Source organism: Telmatherina bonti (assembly GCF_933228915.1).
Source record: "Telmatherina bonti genome assembly, chromosome: 13".
Classification (NCBI taxonomy): domain Eukaryota; kingdom Metazoa; phylum Chordata; class Actinopteri; order Atheriniformes; family Telmatherinidae; genus Telmatherina; species Telmatherina bonti.
Genome location: NC_136611.1, coordinates 10,498,971 through 10,517,363, shown reverse-complemented (window position 1 = coordinate 10,517,363; position 18,393 = coordinate 10,498,971). Strand labels below are relative to the sequence as shown.

Sequence of the window (18,393 nt, the reverse complement as noted above, 5' to 3'; positions counted from 1 at the left end):
AGGGCATGGTCATGGAGGTTTTGTTTTCCTCTCCTAAAGCAAGGAGCTGTTTGCTTAAACTAGGCAAAGCTAACACGGTTTCAACCCTTTTTTGCCTCAATACAGTTTAATTATGGGGGACACAAGCTATAGGATACTTACACAAATGGGTGTCTTGTTTTAAATCCACTTATATGTTTTCTGTTTTTGATGCGATATAGAGTGTTGTCTAAAAGTAACTGTATACAGTAACATAACCACGTCATCAGCGCAACGCCTCTGAGAAACTTCTCACAGGAAAAATGCTTCAGTGATCAGATATAAAAGACAAAGTCGCTGAAATCCCCAAATGACAGCATGACGGCACACCGAGGGCTTTATTCACTCAAACATGGTCAAATTTCATGTGGCATTTTTTTAAGACACAGCTTCACAATAAAAATCATCTGGATCCTGAAAGTTGATGCCTTGAAATCTTTTGCTAAAATCTTTTTGAACTAAAACCTTTGGAATAATCTTTAAATGTTTTTTGTCTTTGTGTTTGGGTTACAGCGTCACAGTGACCCATATTAATAACCTGCACAATGAATTTGTTTTAATGTTTATGTTTGTCTCAGTGTTATTAGCACATGTTTTATTTTATTTTTATTTTTTTATGTTTGTGCACCTTAACTCTCAAAGACATGCACTCCCGCCGGGCTGTTATCTGACACTGCTGCATACAGGTCAGCTGGTTCTGCCCAGTCGGTGCAGAATCATATTTCCATTTTTTGCCCTCCCATATTTCCTTTGAACTCAAAAGTAACCAGAAGTCCATTTTTACACACTTAATTCCTTCATTGATCTTATAAACTACCTTTTATTAATTCATTTTTTGTCTACAAAAAAATGACATATAGATACTAGAATTGGGATTTTCACACAAAACTTTCACACAATTGAAGACAAAGCTGTAAAACTTTGATATTAATTGAATACAATAAACTTTGATATTAATTGAATACAATAAAGACAAATATGCTGATTGTTGACACTGAACAGAAAGCAGACCTGAAATGTTAATTTCTTCTCTTAGATCAAATGACAGTGGGACATTTCAGAAATGCTAAGTTGAAAAACTTCATGGACTCCTTTGAAAAGAAATGTAAAACTGCAACTTTGTTGAAGTGAAAATATTGAAATGTTCAAAGAGAAAAAAAGTAGAGTAAGCAGTGAATGAAAAGACTTCAAGCTTCAGTTTCATTTACAGTATAACTTTAAAAACTCTCTGATATTAAAACAGGAAGAGAAAATAAATCAGAAAACAAGTGGATGCTCAGTCAGCAGGCACTTTGGATTCAAGGCTCATTGATGATTGATCTCGGTTCATTTATTTTGCTCCTCGATCTGCTCCATCTCACTGGACTCGTTGACCACCTTGCCATTTATCATGGTCTGAGTGATGACTTTCACAATCTTCCTGGTCCTTACCTCGGGGTCTTCTGTAATTCAAAAGAAAAATCTGGTTACTCAGGTTCATATTTTATGGCCACTATTATAAAACTCAGATTTATCCTGAACCAACCATCAAGATCTTCAAGCTTTCATCTCAGACTATAAGTCAAACAAAAACACAATAAAATGACATGAACTTACTTTTAGGAGGTGGAGGTACTTCTTTCGGCCTTTAAAATAAAATGATAAAAGATATAATCAGTGTAATCAGCAGAGCTACTTGGCAACACTTTAAGGAAACATCTTTCAAATGGAAATTTAGCAACATTTAACATATAGTTTAGCTTTAGTAGCATTTTATTTCACTATTAAAATGAGTTGGAATATAAGATGATCAATAAGTCTTCGATTTTGATTGACATGACATTGCTAATACCTTTTAATATATCCCCAAATGTGGAACTGTTCCTTTTGAAAACTGCAAATTAACATATTTCCCATGCACCAGAATGCAAGAAAAAGCATTAGTGATATGTGGCGCTACGTCAAGATAAAACAAAGTATTCAGTTAAAGGAAAAGTAAGCGAAACAATAACTTTAACGATGGGTTTCTCTGCTCTCTCTTACATTTCCTCCCCCTCCAGCAGCCTCCTGTAAGTGGCGATCTCCATCTCCAGGTTCTGCTTTACACGCAGAAGCTGCTCATAGTCGGTCTTGTTGCGCTGCATGTCCAAACGCAGATGAGACAGTTCGTCCTCCAGCTGTGTCAGGGTGGCCTGAAGACGGTCCATCTCCACGGTGTACTTATGTCCTGTTTCTCCCAGATTGCCCTCCAAAACGCCCACCTGTTACCATAACAAACAACTAGGCTAATGATCGTCATCCTCCCAATTTCAACATCAAGTTTTATTCTTATAGGACACATTGTTTAAATGATAACAAGTAAGCTGAACTGTGGGGGTATCAGATATAAATGCTGTTGTTCATGGCCTGTTTGTGTCCATTTTTTACAATCTTGCAGACATAGTAACAGAAACAGCTGCAAACAGGATCAAAGATGAATCTTTCTGAATAACCTCAGAGTCGTCACACACAACACAACACTCATCACAATGATCTGAGAAAGCACACACTATTTTTTATTGCCGAACAGTGTTGCTCTATGAGTTTCCCTGTCTGAGCTCATCCATTCACTCATCATCACCACTGTCAGCATGGCATCTCCCCATTCAGCTCACTATCAGGTTGGGCAAACATCTGAGAGCTATATGTGCCTCTGTAGTTTGCCGTTTGACCTGAGCTCACATGAGACTGATTGATTATGGGAGTTTATTGAAATTGCTGTGTACATTGTATCTATGCAGTAGCTCTTTGTGGACACGGAGCTAGCAGCTGTTTTCCGCTGTCCTGACATGTCTGCGGTAAAGGGGAGGAGATGAGGTTGTGGTTGATTTCTACAGAAATGGAGGAGTGGTTGTTATTGAGCCATCAGAGAAGCTTTCTAATTACTATACCTCACACAAGCTTCATTGCTGAACACGTGCTGTTAAGCTGGGCTCTACCTGCTTGCGAAGGTTCTCCAGCTCGACCTCCAGGGCTTGAAGGAAACGCTTCCTCTCACTGAGCTCGCTCTGGGCACAACGCAGCGCTTCGTTGCTTTCCTTGACCTCCGACTGAACCGCCTCTAACTGTGAACACGCATCAGAATAACATCATGACAACTGTGTACTCTACAAACTGTTTAAATGAGAGAAGAGTGAGAAGTGTGACCTTCTTGAGGTACCAAGCTTCGGCCTCCTCTTTGTTTTTGCGAGTGATGCCCTCATACTGGACCCTCAGCTCAGCCATAATGGCCCCCAGGTCAGGCCCCTGAGCTGCATCCACCTCAACGTTCACCTGCTCAGTGGCCAGACGAGCCTTCAAGGAGCTCATTTCCTGTTATAATAGAAAGAGCAGAGAACAAACAATCTTATTGATATAACATCTTACGAAAGTCAACAATTATATAATCAGGATTATTGTCACTTTAGCTGCTGACATCTGATTGTAACAGCATCTTACAGGTTTGATGAGCTATCATTAAAAACACTTCAAATACATGAGAGTGTCGCTCATATACTGAAGATGGATTTGCTTGACTTAGCTTGATTTTTTTTTTTTTAGATGATTTTCTCTTAAATTGCCACTTTGGAAAGTGCTTTTATCCTCTACCTACCTTTTGGCCATTTTCCATCTGAACATAATGCTGTTTGGAGTGACAGCATTGTTCTTTTATCATTGCACAGACATGACTATTATCAAACAATGGATCTCTGATTTCAGACAAAGGTAGGTGATAGCTGGACTCCCACCTACAGCCAACTGAAGAGACAATGTATGCTATCATATTTTATCAGTCATGGCCCATTATTTTAGTCACATTTAAGAAATTCAATTGATTATGCAATGATCATTGATCTATTCTGGGTAAAATTACATCTTTTTTTGGTGTTTTTGAAGACGAAGGCCAAAGTCTATAGTCCTCACAAAAAACACATGAAGTTAACAGAAAAGTCTTTAGCAGTCACAGTTTCTATAAATAAAACCGATGTTTTGTAAAGTCAGTGTTAATCCACAGCAACACTGACTGTGTTTTCTCAAAAACAGTTCACTCACTTTGCTGCTCTGCAGGTATGAACCAAAAGGTATATTATTCTCAGAAAAAGCATCATGCGACATATCATGACACCCTATAAAACATAATAACTGCAAACTTTCTGTAAAATGGGTTAAAAAAACAAAACAAAACAACAATAAAACTTTTTTTATTAAGCACTTGATAAAAACCTGTTAAAGTTGAAAGTTGCTTTCTTTAACCCTTTGAAGTCCAATATATAAAAAAAGGGTAATAAAAATCAATCTTTTTTAAATATGAGGTCTTTTCTTGGTCCTTTAAACAAAATGTATAAAAAATGTGACCACCTTTTTGGGAGAAATATTTACCATTTACCGTCATGTAATATGTAAAAAATATTATAGTGTAATTTTCTGCTTCCTGGTATTTTTTATGGGGCCGAAGACAGGTATCAGATTGTGTTCAACAGGAATTTGTGCAAAGTTTTCATCATAAAGTGATGCAAAACATCTCAGAAATTCAGAAACTGGCATCCAAAATGATACACTTTAATTCATCGTGTTAAAACTGCTGAAAAAAAGTACTAACTTCACAAAAAAACACATGAACAGATTTCTGTTAATTAATCCTGTATTGTTGTTGTTGAGTTGTTGTTGGAAATTAACTGATTAGTTTCATCTTAGAGCAGATGATAATGCAGTCATCGTAGTGTCCCAGTTGGCCTGAAAGTCATACAGTGCTGGTTATCCAACCCTTTAAAAACATGCTGTTAAATTCATACTTTTCATAAGGAAAGAAAATATAAAAATGAGCCCCAAACTTTCCTGCTGATCACTTCTTTTATCTTTTTTTTAAAAATCTTTTCTTTTTTTGTGGGAAAGTTAACAAATAAATACCTTTTTAAAGCAATTATGGCTTGATAAGAACTTTGTTACAATAATTTAAATGTGTTTCTGCTCAGCTGACTTCAAAGTTTTATAGTTAAATGTTTGTAATGTGCATTTTAGTAACCACTTAAAACCAGGTTATGATACACCTGCTCACTAACAAAGTGGAACATACCTGTGTCGTTGTAAGCTGTTCCTGAACTACTGCACTGCACAGAAATACAATCTTACCACTTAAAGCTTTCCCTTTAAGAGAACAGCGCTGGAGGAACTCTAACATGGTTGTTTTAGGAAGTTGGACACAGCAGATTCTGTTTGTAACTGAGAACAGCATGTCAACAGAAGTAAGAGGTTAAATCACACATAGTCAGCCCTTATGTGTCTAATGAGTCCAATTTCCAGCATAGATGTCAGCCACATTTTGTTCACCATGTTTAGTTTCACTCAAGTGAAAACTAAAACCAGGCTGATGCAAAGTTGTGTTGTTTCTCTGTCACTCAAGATGTGGTTCCAGCGGGGGTTGCTGTTTGCTGTTTTTACAGGAAACATCAGATATTGTAGAAGCAAAAAGCCTTCTGGTGTTACATGGAAACTTAAGGACCTGCAGACAACATAAATCTCTCATCATTATTCTCTCTGTGTTAACTTAACTGTGTTACTTACTTAACAGTGACTGTGTTACTGTATATGCTGCAAAAGTTTCCATCACACGTTGTTTATTCATGAGAGAAGAAAAAAAAAGCTCACTTGAAGGTTAGTTTGTATGAACATATTCCTCACTCCTGTTTAAAGCACAAACATATTAATCTGAATGTTGCTTATTAATTTAATTCCCTCACAAAGTTGATGACAACATCGAATAACACCTCTGTTTTGTTTTTTTGTTTTTTTTCCCTGTAAATATCTTCATTATTTATTGTCTTCTGGCGGCTAAATGCTGTTCTGCAACATTTAGACATGCAGTTTTGTTTACATTCAACTTATATTATATTACATTATAATTACTGTGAACACATCTTGAAATAGGAATAAAAGACATGTTTATTCCTGATCTAGTTTTCTTTTCTTTCTTTTTATTACATCAGTATACAGTAGAAATTGTGTAATCAAAACAAGTCAGGGTCTACATCCTGGACACCTGACTTGACTGTCTAACCGCACACACCCACACACACGGTCTCTGAAGGCTGCACTGACTCCTGTTGCTGTGTTATCTTGCTATCTTGAAGCACTGTGGCAAAAGATAAAGGGTGTGTCTGTACACATACTGTAACATTATCACGTTTCATACAGTGTTTAACCTTGAGGCAGGCTGGGTGAGAATACACCTGCACAGTTTTAAGTTGTAAGATCTTGACCTGGATTCATTATATCTAGTTGCTGGTTTTAATTTGGCTAAGAAAACAATTTTTTTTATCTTTACATTTTCACTTTAGACAGATTGACACGTGACCTATTTACTAAATAAGTTCAGACCGGCTTCACCTCTGCAGAGATCAGCTCTGTAATAAGACTTCATCGTAATCTATATATTACACCATAGTATAATATGTCAAAAGCTTTTAAATCCTCTATTAAAACACATCTTTGGCTTTTAAATCAGTTTGAGAGGCTGGTTATTTTATTTTATTGTTTTATGCTCTTACTGTTTTATATTTTGTTTTTAATTTACTGATTCTACGTATTTTAAATTGTCCCGTGTTTTAACTATTTGATGTGGCAATCTTGTTTGCTTTTAAAGTGCCTTAGAAATAAAGTTGAGCTGAGTTGAGTCATGAGGCAGGTATGACTTGTCGCAAGATGATGATGCATGTTAATACCAGGTGTTAATAGGTTCGTACCTCATCGTGATTCTTCTTGAGGAAGTACAACTCCTCTTTCAGGCTGTCCAGGTCGCCTCGCAGGGTGGCAATAATCTGGTCGTGGTCTGACTTTGCTCTCCTCAGAGCCTGACAGTCCCTCTCTACTGACTGGCACAAGGTGGCTTCTGCCTCCCATCTGTAGATGAAAAGAAAGGAGAAAACGAGAACATGAGGCCACTAGAACACATAAAACACATATAAATATAGAATAATTATGAAGTTTTGGTGTAGAAAACTGAATGATCTTCCATCCATATGAGCAGATATTTATACAAAACTATTTATACCACACTGAAAAATAACACACCTGAATCACATTAATGGTTGTGTGATAAGCTGGAAAGAACTTGATGAGGAAGTTCATTAATCTGAATCAGGTGTGTGTTGGAACACAGCTAATACATGCAGGGCGGTGGGTCCTGAGGACCCAGACTGAGAGCAGCTTCAAGTACAGCTTTGATGTTTAATTAATAAAAAAAAACATCCATTGTGTTTGTAATCTAACTCTATGAGATTATAAAGAATGGCCTGTTACACAAAGGTACTATATTGAAAAAAATTACACAACCAGTCAAAAGTTTGGATGCATTTTCCCATTAAATCCAGTGGGAAAGTGTGTCCAAACTTTTGAGAGGTAGTGTATATTAATGCCTTTTTTAGTTCCAAAGTCATAAAGTAAATTTACTTAGTTGTGTGGACATGAAAGGTGCAAAGTCACATGTGAAAAGTACCACGCAACCTCATACAAGAATCTTTTATGTAAAGTCAACATGCACTTTGCTGCTAATATAATTTGTCACTGTCAAAGGATGCAACTCTCTTTCACATCAGACCACAGAACATACCATCAACACATCGTGAAAAACACCAGCAGTGGGCGTACCCTGACTCTGCCGTTGTTCCTTCAGTCTCCCCACGTCAACCGTGGACTCTGTGGAGACCAACGATGTCTTGCTGACCTACACAATTCATCACATCCCTCACAAACTGATGTCTCAGTTGTTCGGTACTTCTGAGCACCGTAAGAATGAGGCTGTTATTTCGCAGCCTGACAGAAAGGTCATTTATTCACATTGCTTTGCAGTCTGGCACTCCCGTGCGAACACTCACAAGCGGGTAAAAGAAAAGTGTGACACTCACTTGACCCTAAAATCATCGGCTGCCAGCTTGGCATTATCAATCTCCAGCATGATCCGGGCATTCTCCAGGGTCTTCTTTCTCACCTGTGCATGAAAACATGGAGCAAATTCACTTCAGATTGTATTAATGTGCTTTTTTTTCTTATGCTTGTTTGCTAAAGTGTAGATTTGACTTCTTAAAAGCAAAGATTTTACGGGTTAATTTCCACTCTAAAGCTGAAAATCTTTCAATCCTGACTAGAGCCATCCTGAAGTTGTGTTTGTAAAGTTTAATACAACAACAGGTGTGCGGACAAGAATGATTCTACAAGAAAAGCCACATTACTAGTAGTGCTCAGTACTTTGTCTACATGAAGTCAACTTGTCAACTAAACATCCATAAAAATCACTGTAGTTCGAGTTTCTGACCTCTTGCCCGATGGCATGAGCCTGTGCCATCATCCCCTCAATGTCATGCCCCTTCGGAGTCCTCTCCAGCATGATCTGCTTGATCTTCACCTCCAGCTCAGCGTTGGACCTCTCCAGTGACCGCACCTTGTCCAGGTAGTTGGCCAGCCTGTCATTCAGGCCCTGCATGGTCTCCTTCTCACTGGCTCCAAGGCCGTTGACGGAGAGGCTGGGGCCCAGCATGTTGAGGCCGTTTCCCACAGAAAGGGAGCGGGACAGAGACAGAGAATTGACAGTGGACAGAGGCGAGATGGAAGGCTTGGAGCGGAGGCTGCGCCCATGGTCCCTGACGGACATGCTGGAGAAGGAGGGCTGACGCACCGAGACGCTGCGCACAGAAAGGGTGGAGGCCATTGTGTATACTGCAGAAGATTCAGATGTTAGTTTACTTCTGCACACATGAAGCTGAATGTAAATATAGTTCATGAAAAAGACAAAAACACAGAGCTGTGGACAGGCAAGAAATAGTTCAACTTTTCATTATTCTGAAGTAGTTTTCCCTCCCGTATTTTACGTATTTTACCTCTATTTTACCTCTCTTTGGTAAACTTTGTGTGTTTTTTGCAACACTAGGTCTAGGTGCATCTTTCAGTAAGCTCTTTGTTTAACTGCTTTACATCCCTCTGGAGGAATTTCCTCTTCTTTGTGGGCATTTTCATTAACTTCTTGTATTTAGAATACACAAGCGCCTGTGCCAAAACTACTAAATGGGTCTGACAGTGAGTCTTTAATGTAAGAGTTCATCATTATTATTTCTATTTAGTTTTTTAACAATGAACAGTAACATATTTTAAGACATTATAGTCAGATTTCCTTGGTTATAATTAATGTTAGTGGGATGTGTGAAATCAGAAGGTAAGGTTTAAATGTAAACTTACATGTGGCTCAGTTGTTCTGTCTTCGTCCTGTTCGTCAGGTTTTTGCAGTGATGGTGAGATTTACTGTCGCTCTCTCAGCTCTAACAGGTGAGCATGACTGTCTTAGCTGGGGAGGAGTCAGCGAATGTCCAATCTCTCGGCACCAAAGAGGAGGATGCAACATGACACCTTGCAGAGGAGGGGAAAAATAATTCAGCTGCACATGTAGGAGTCATTTAAAACTTCACTCTTTACAGGTTGTATCAGTCTACACTTGTGTGCTCTTTAATTTGTTCAGTTTAACCTTGCTCATGTTGTAGATTTGATCAAAGGTAAGTGAAGCTTCAGTCACCACTGGTGTGTCCTGAAACAAAGGTATAATATTCCCATTCTCCCGTGCACCACACAAACTGGCTTTCAGGGCTATTTTTGATTCGTATGTCCAAACAATGGAACCACCTCCTCAGGTTTTCTTCTGACCTGATTGGTGAAACTGGTGTGGCTCGCAGGCAGCAAAACAGGGACCTGGCTGTCTGCACTGTGTATTGAGGGTGGACACAATGCATTCATGGTGATATGAAAAGCCGGCTTCACCTGAGGACGGCCCAGCAGGTTAGGGAGAAATGGGAGGAAACAGGAACAATGGAGAGATTGGAGTGAAAAGAAAGTGAAGACCCCTGAGAAATGCACAGAGAAATGTAGGGCATAGGTGGATCTGGCTGAACTGGAAACTTGGCTTGTGTTCTGTCTTTCTCTCACACACACACACACACACACACACACACCATGCCTCAGCTCTGTGGTGACTTATACTGTGTGTAAATCTGGATTCCCCTGCAGATTATCTTCCAAAGTAGATTAAATCACTCAGTGACACTGCCTGGTTTAGTTTCGTGTTTTATATATCACATCTCACTCCATGGACCCCACCCAGAAAAGCCCTGCAGTGGTTACACTCTGAACATTGAAAAAGTATATTCAAAGTTTCTTTTTGAGCTGTTTGTATTCCCAAAAATTACACTTGTTGGCCTCTACAGGGACAAACATTAAGATTAACACCATACCTCAGTCCATCTCCAGCCACAAAGACACAGGGTCAATAAAGTATCATTAAAATATGTAGAAGTAGAGAATAAAATATTAGTTTTATATAGAGATACTTCCACAAATTAAAAATGAAAAACAAACCACTTCACATATAATAATTTTTTTTATTTTGCTATTGTGTCTATAATGAATTATAATTCTCACAAAAACTGTTTGTAACCTTGATCCTTACAACCAACAAATCCGGATGTAGCATGACTACACCGCCACCTAGTGGGTAAAACATGTATCACATAGAGAAATGTCAAAAACTGAGAAAAAGGCTTCATAAAAATAAAATATTTAAAAATGTATTTTCATTTTTATTTTCATTTACATGCAGGGTCAGTATGGCCTAATAAATTACATGTCCAGAAGCAGGTTTCTACTTTTTAAAATAGTATTCAAGTCATCTTGATGAAAACTCTTGTGTATAAATCTAACTAACTAACTAACTAACTAACTAACTAACTAACTAACTAACTAAAAAAATAAATAAATAAATAAATAAATAAATAAATAAATAAATCTAACAAGTAAACATAACAAAAGGGAACAATAGAAATTGTGGGCTGGAATATAAAAAATGATATTCAAACTAAATTCCCCCCATTGACACCATAAAAAATGGATGCTTTGTATTCACCAAAATATCTGTAAAATGTTCCTGAAAAGCACAGTGAAAATAACAATATTTATAGTTCTTGTATGCTGAAGTAGAAAAGGTAATTTATAGATATCAGGTTAAAATGACAAAATCAGTGATAGGTAAAACTCCTGGTCATTATTTTAGGCATCCTTGAACTTCACTACACAGTAATAATCTTTGAAAGTCAATATAAATGAGACCATTTTTCATGATCAAAATTCTATATTTAAACACTAATTTGCCAAACACAAAAGCTGCTTCAATACAGTAAAACAATAAATAAAGATTATATATATATATATATATATAAATGTAAGTCATACTAAAATCCTGTTTTATTTCTAAAGAAAAATCTAAATTCACATGTGACACAAGCAAATAGAAGTTAATGATATGAATAAGCATGTATACAAGTATTTCCTTCTTTTTTGTTTTGTAGAGTAATTTTGCACATTTTCAATTTAAATTGAATTTAACTTACATTTAGAAGAGCTTGTTGGTAATGCCTCATGCTGTCATAATGTCCTATTTTTTGCATGAATATGGTAATAATTAAAACAATGTGTAGATGTTTGTTCACATTTAATCAGTAGAAAAGTGTCAAATTTGTATTTGTATTAATAAGAATGACGTTTTTGGTTGCAGGACTTCAAATGGGACCCATGTTCAATGCTTTTCAGCTGAAACTGGCTTATTAAGACTATAAAGTGGATAATATATAGGCATATAGGCAAGGCAAGTTTATTTGTAAAGCACAATTCAACAACAGGGTGATTCAAAGTGATTTACAGAAACATTAAAATATTACAGTATAAGAATTATTATTTAAAATGAAAAGAAGAACAAAATGAAAAGGAAATAATCCCATTAGATAAAGACTTAAAGTCATGACCAATTCAAGCTTGAAGAAAGGTATGCAGATTAGACTCAAAATAAACTTTAAAAACTTCCAAAAGGAAATAATGAAATGCAGGTGAGAAACATCTGGATTTATCATGGAAAGCCATTTAATTAGTCGGAAGGACTGTTGATGCAAAACTTTTTAAAAACATTCATCAACATGAGACATTCATGACTTAATATCATGAAGACTAAACTTTAATAAACATTCACTGTTCATTAATGGTCGGGTTCATTAATACTTCAACACAAGTGCAAAACAGACCAAATGAACAATTTAATATTTTAGATCTACTTTCTCTTCAATGTTTTCTTGGTCTGACAACGTGAACTTGTCTAGAAAATTCTCAATTGGGTTTTACATTTTTAATCTCAACACAGGAAAATGAGATTTTTCTGAACTTGTTTACTTTGATTTAGTAAATGCAAAGAACTGATAAGTTGTCAGTATTAACGTCTTCTTCCATCAAGCTTCTGGAAATATAAACCTACCGTAGCTCTAAAATCTGAATGTGACTTGCTGCCTTTTCTGCCTCCAACACGTCACATCTCTCGAGAGTGATTTACTTGTTGCCTCTGCTTCTTATGAAATGAAATGCTGTGATATTTCAAAAGTTGACCCCCCTTCACCACCCATAAAAAATAAACAGATTCTGGGAACTTGCTGTGGAGTCCTGTGTTTATTTTTGCGTTGCGCACGGCTGGCTGTCAGCCTGGCTGAAATGAATCATCAGTTTCAGCTTTTCCTTGCTTTTTGTCAGCCCTCCATCTTTCTGCTACTGTAAGAACCAAAGTTTACCCATGAAAAAGTTGTTTCTCCTGGTTTATTTCTGAGTTTCTACAGTGCACTACACACTGGCCCATAGTCCAGAAGCAAATAAATTTCAATTTTACTCTGTTCCACATTTGTTTGGAAACTTGATACTGAATGCAGTGTGCAGAGCATTTATAGCCGGGGTTAAATGGTAGGCCTGTACAATATCCACACTTAAACAAAACACAGTAAGCCACAAAGTCAATCTGCTGCAGTGCAGTTTGTCCAAAGAAAGGACATGTCATTTAAAAACGTTCATTCATGAAGCATTAACAGTGGTGCCGTTGTTTGTTGGCTTGGTCCATCTCAGGAACCTAAAACAGTATGAATTTGGGTGACAAATGCAGTAACCCTGAGACTCAGACTTGTGTCAGCAAGTCTTAAACAAATATAATGCTTTCAGGGAGAAAAAAAAAAAGGAAAAACTGACCTTTTCTAAGTTAAAGGTTAAAACAAGGTCAGATGATTGTGCTCATACATTCTGGTAACAGATAAACCTTCCTTTTATACAGTTATTACATCTATCACATCCTAAGTTGTGCTCAACAAGTATTGATGGTCTAAATGAAACTGAGAGACTGTAACAGTGTGTTACTTTATAAATACAGCAGAGTTAATAAATGAATACAAGTATTAATGAATCTTATGTCCAAAAATGGCTTAGAAATTGATGATGGAAGCAATGACAGACTGACGCTGGCAATAAGAGTGTGTCAGCTCTTTAGAGTAAAATCAAATAAGGTCATAAAAAGGAAAGTGAAATGTGGAAAATCAGGCGTAACAGAAACCAGAGGTGGAATGGATGAAATGCTGCCATTCCCCATAAAATAATGTAAAGGGGGAATTTTAAAACCTATTCAAAGCTTGACGTTCAAGTGACAAAGATCTGCTCCTAGCTACACTGTAAAATGCAATATTAATTCTAATACTTAGATGATAGAACTAAATTGAATCTAGTTTATATTAAAACTAAATTAGATTAACCAAATATGAGTAAAATGGTGAAGGTGGTGATAAGCTTGGTGAATAGTGTAGTCATCATTTCTTTGAAGACAAGAAACTTGGAATAATTCACCGTATAAAACTACCCCGGATAACTTTAGTTCAGTAACTTCTAGTTTAAATTACACAACAGCTATCGAAAGTACTTTTAATTAAGTAATTTAAGTATCTTTTAATTTGTTTGATCCATAAATCGCATGATGGACGTTTATAAAGACTTTAGAGGTAATAAGTTCTAAATAAATTAATGCCATGCACATTTCTTATCATAATAAGGCAAGTTTATTGGTCTGGACGCTAGTCTGGTCTTTGGTCTGCTCTTTGGCCTGGACTCTGGTCTGGAGTCTGGTCTAGACTCTGGTCTGGACTCTGGTCTAGACTCTGGTCTGGACCATTTAACCTGAGTCTTTGGATCTGAGAACTCTGCTTGGTTTCTATTCTCTGAACATATCCCAGGTGTATTCTGGTCCAGAACCCTTCTGGGATTTGTAAACAATATTTTTAAATCTATCCTGTGACTGACTGGAAACCAGTTCAAATATGTTAAAACTGGTTTGTTCAGATCCCTTAGTCCCAGTTAAAGGAGTAGCTGCAGTTTTTGGATGAGCTTCAGTTGTTTAACATACTTTTTTAGAAAGTCCAGTTAAACGGCCATTACAGTATTCCAGTCGACTGGAGATGAATGCATGGAGGAGTTTCTCCTGGTCTCTCTGGGAAACTAAACTTTTGAATTCTGTTGATGTTTCTGAGTTGCTTAAAAAGCTTCTTAGTGAAACTTTTATGCGGCTGCTAAAGGTCATAAACACACAAAGTTACAAACTTGCTTCTTTATATAGAGATACTTTGTCAAATTGACTTCTTTTTGCGACCAAACAGAATCACATCCTTTTTTTTAATTAATTCTCTCTCATCCAGGTTTTTATTTTCTCCAAACACAGACACAGTGAATCTATTAGACTGTTGTCGTCTGTGTACACATAAAGTTCTGTATCGTCTGAATAACTCTGATGATTGATGTTAAAGGTTTTAAATATTTGACACAAAGGGAGCATAAACAAGCTGAACAGAGGAGTCCAACTCAATATTTTCTTTTATAGCACAAATAGCACAAAGTTATTTAAGAAGAATGAAATCTCATGTCACCTTTGATGATTTTTACCTCCAAGTCTCATCTTATGAGAAAAACAGTTCTTGGAACAAAAAATAGGAAAACATTTTTTGTCACCATATTGACTTCATACCAGCGATAATCCACATATAACCACAGCTTTGCTGTATAAGCCATATGCTATAAATATAGAAATACAATTGACTTGTTACAATGCTGATAATGTAAAGAATTGATCATTTTTCAGTTAAATGATGCGTTTGTTTATCACCATTACAAGGTAACTTTCATGCCTTCAATTTTCAAGTCATATCATCATTTGATGACATAAACACTGTGTATTGTGATCATTATGTGCATCCTCGTGTTTCAGAACAGCCACACAGGCAGCTGCTGCACTGCAACAGAGAGGTTTGTGAAGCATAATTTAGATTTCAGGTCACATCACATCAGGTTTCTTGCATAACCTCAAATAATCAAAATCCAAGATTTAACAAGCTGGTTTAAGTTCTACAAAGTCAAATTGTGTCACTTAATTTTATTTTGTAAAACTCAACTGTTTTGATGTAATTAGATTGCATAATTAAAATAAAGCCAGCTTGTTAGAATTTACTGTGAAGAAACAACAAAAGTGGGAAAAATATTTTTTTAAATCTAGAGCTTACACTAATTCAAAATCCCAGTCGAGGTTTCATTGTATATTAAATGCTGATCTATTGCTTTATAATCAGGAACAGTCAGAGAGACGGAAACACTGTAAATACAAATTTGTGCACGTTACAGCATGGCAGCTTATTGATTGTTTTTCATTCATTCCTCCCTCATGCACCTGTCGCTTCTTCAGCTGTGCGCAGCATTTCACAGCCTTTCTGACATTTAGCACACAGTGTCTGTTATTCCTGATTAAACTGAGCTATTATCATGCCCATCAGCCTTTCAGATACTTTGCATAGAATCATCAGTTCACTCCAATGATACAAGCAACTCGGAAAGAAAAGGAGACCCAGCCAGCATATAGCAGCATCAGAAAATAAACTTGAGCAGGAGGAGAGGGGGGGGTGGGGGTGGGGGGGGTTGCTGATGAAGATGGCTCACGTTGCAATCTTCCACTGAGGTTTTGTTGACTGTTGTGCAGAGGAGAGTTCATCAGCATGAAGGAGACAAACATGAATGCAAGGAGACAAGGGGCACTGCAGTGTATCTGCTCATTAGGCAGCCGACGCTATAATTCTGCAAGCAAGCGGCTCTGCAATCAGGGGCCTATTCATTAGCACGGGGGCCCCGCTTTCATCTGCAACCACTTGAAGCTGCCAATCATCAGAGGCGGACGCATGACAGGATGACAAAACGCGGCTGCTTAAATGCTCAGGGATGCTTGTGCGTGGATGGAGACATGCTTAAAGGCTGTCTTAAGTGCTCATATCTGAGAGGAACGAAATGTGCATTTTTCCAGTGTAGTGCTGGCAGGTGGCCCAAACTGCGCCAGCCTGATAATCATCCCGGCTCAGTGGGAAGACAGCTTTTATTCCAAAATTTCACAAGGAGCAGCATCTTTTTCCTGAACGGCTTCCTCCCGAATTGATTGAAAGCGACTGATTAGAAGACAATTTCATTCAAAAGATAAAGTTTAGCCGAGAACAAGAGCGCTCACTTAGGCATCATGACGCATACGCAGAACATCCACATAAAATAAGATTAACCAGAGATTCATACACACCTGGTATTTCTAATGAAATGCAGCAGTACAAAAGAAACTTGATGGATAATTGTCATGTAATGACTTCCCTGTCTCTCCTCCAGCAGCAGGAAATGCAACTCGACCTGCCAAAACTTAGATGAGAAAAATTTATCATAATCTTAATTCTCTTCAGGAATAGCCTGGCTCGGTCTTCACTGCTCACAAGCATATTTTTAAGTCCGAGGAAATACAAATGAATTCTGACTTTCATGACAAGCTAAACTATTTTTCCATATTTAACTAACTAGCCACATTAAATAGATTATTGTATCCCCTGAAGTTGATTTAAAGTGTAAACTGAGCACTGAAGAGGTATTCAGGCACAGGCGTCCTGCTTCACTTCTGGAAAAAAGAAAACGTGTATTGATTTGGTTTGAAAGATCCAGATCTGACAATATCCCTTAACTCAGAGAATTCCAGTCTTTCTTCCCATCACATTAGTTTAAGTGCTGTCAATCAATGTAAAGCTAGAAGATTATCTGTGTTAAAAGAGCTTATAAAAGGCAACAAACTGCTGGATCGATGGCCACGCTTTGAGTTAAAAGTCTTTAATCGTTTTCACAGCAGGATTGATCATATTTCCTGTTAAGTACTGCAGGAAAATGGGAGATGATGTGCAGGTTAGAGGCAGGATATTGCTCTCAATAACAGGTTACTGCAGGCACGTGGCCTCAAACAAGCGACCTGCAGATTTAGTTGCTGCAGGTTTAAAAAGACTCCCTGGGTTTCGCATTTTCCACTCTTGTACACACACACCTACACACACACACACACATGCATACACACACTCTTCACACATCTTCCTTTTTAAATCAGTCCAATAACAGATAACATTTTATTAAACCATAGCAGTATTTACAATGTACAATCACTGAATTAATTCATGTCGACACATTTAAAAGTGCTTTTTAAAAGTAAAGATTTGCTCTGAATAAATTAGAGTTTCCATTTTCTGACAATACACCAACAAACAACAGTAAAGATGCAACTGTGCTCATCACCAACACAAAGTCAGAACAATGCTGAGGTTTTACTGTGATACTGTTAGGATGCTCCTCTTCACTCTGCTTCTTCTTAGTTCACGTTGCAGCCATTAAAAATGTCTTGAAAATGAAGAGACAAGGCTCCTGACCTGCTTGCAAGTCTTATGTCTTTCAAGGAAAGAAACACAAGAGTTCTTCTTCTTTGCATTTATAAAAAAAAAAACATGGCAAATTAAAAGTGAAGTCCTACGTTAGCTTGAAGTCATCACCGCGGCTCAGCTCACTGATTGGAAACAGAGGTCCTGCTGTCATTTGAGGAGTGGACTCCCAAACAGAGCTGACGGCTGACAGGATGCCCCAGAAGATCTCCAGTTTTTTTTATTTTTACCATGTTATTAGAGAGGTGGCAACAGAGAAGCAGCATGTCAGCGGCTGATTGGAAGCTGCGGTAAGGAGATAGACGGGTGGGTCAGGTGTCCCGGGGCAGCAAGGACGGAGAAGGGATGAGCTGCACATCCAAGAAAAAAACAACATAAAGACGTGTTAGAAGCGAGCTGAAGTCACAGCAGTCTGTTTCTGCCTTATCTAACATGTCTGTAGCAACAGTTCAATTCGCTTATATTCGCTCAACATGCATTCTTGGATATTTCTCTCTCATTTCAACATAATATCTATTATATAACATTATATAATATTATAACATTTATTATAACATTTAATTGTATGAATCAGATAACGATAAAACACTTGCTGATATCTATTGGTGCTTTAATGTAAGTCCAGTAGGAGAAAAAAAGAAAGTTCTCTTTTAAAAGGAAAAAGAGCAGCGCAGCAAAACTCATCTGAATTTTAAAGGTTGACACACATTATGTGACAAAACCCCACTTTTTCACT

General features: G+C 37.4%; 1 protein-coding gene across 1 annotated transcript; it reads right to left on the bottom strand.

Annotated features, from left to right (window-relative positions):
- Positions 1-1,344: 1,344 nt before the first annotated feature.
- On the bottom strand, positions 1,345-8,716 carry krt1-c5 (keratin, type 1, gene c5; the record flags this gene model as incomplete). Its single annotated transcript, XM_079251996.1, has 8 exons — positions 1,345-1,460; positions 1,615-1,643; positions 2,041-2,258; positions 2,976-3,101; positions 3,184-3,348; positions 6,756-6,912; positions 7,917-7,999; positions 8,324-8,716. The coding sequence occupies 8 exons, from the start codon at positions 8,714-8,716 to the stop codon at positions 1,345-1,347; spliced, it is 1,287 nt and encodes a 428-aa protein (XP_079108122.1).
- Between the last annotated feature and the right edge of the window lie 9,677 nt (positions 8,717-18,393).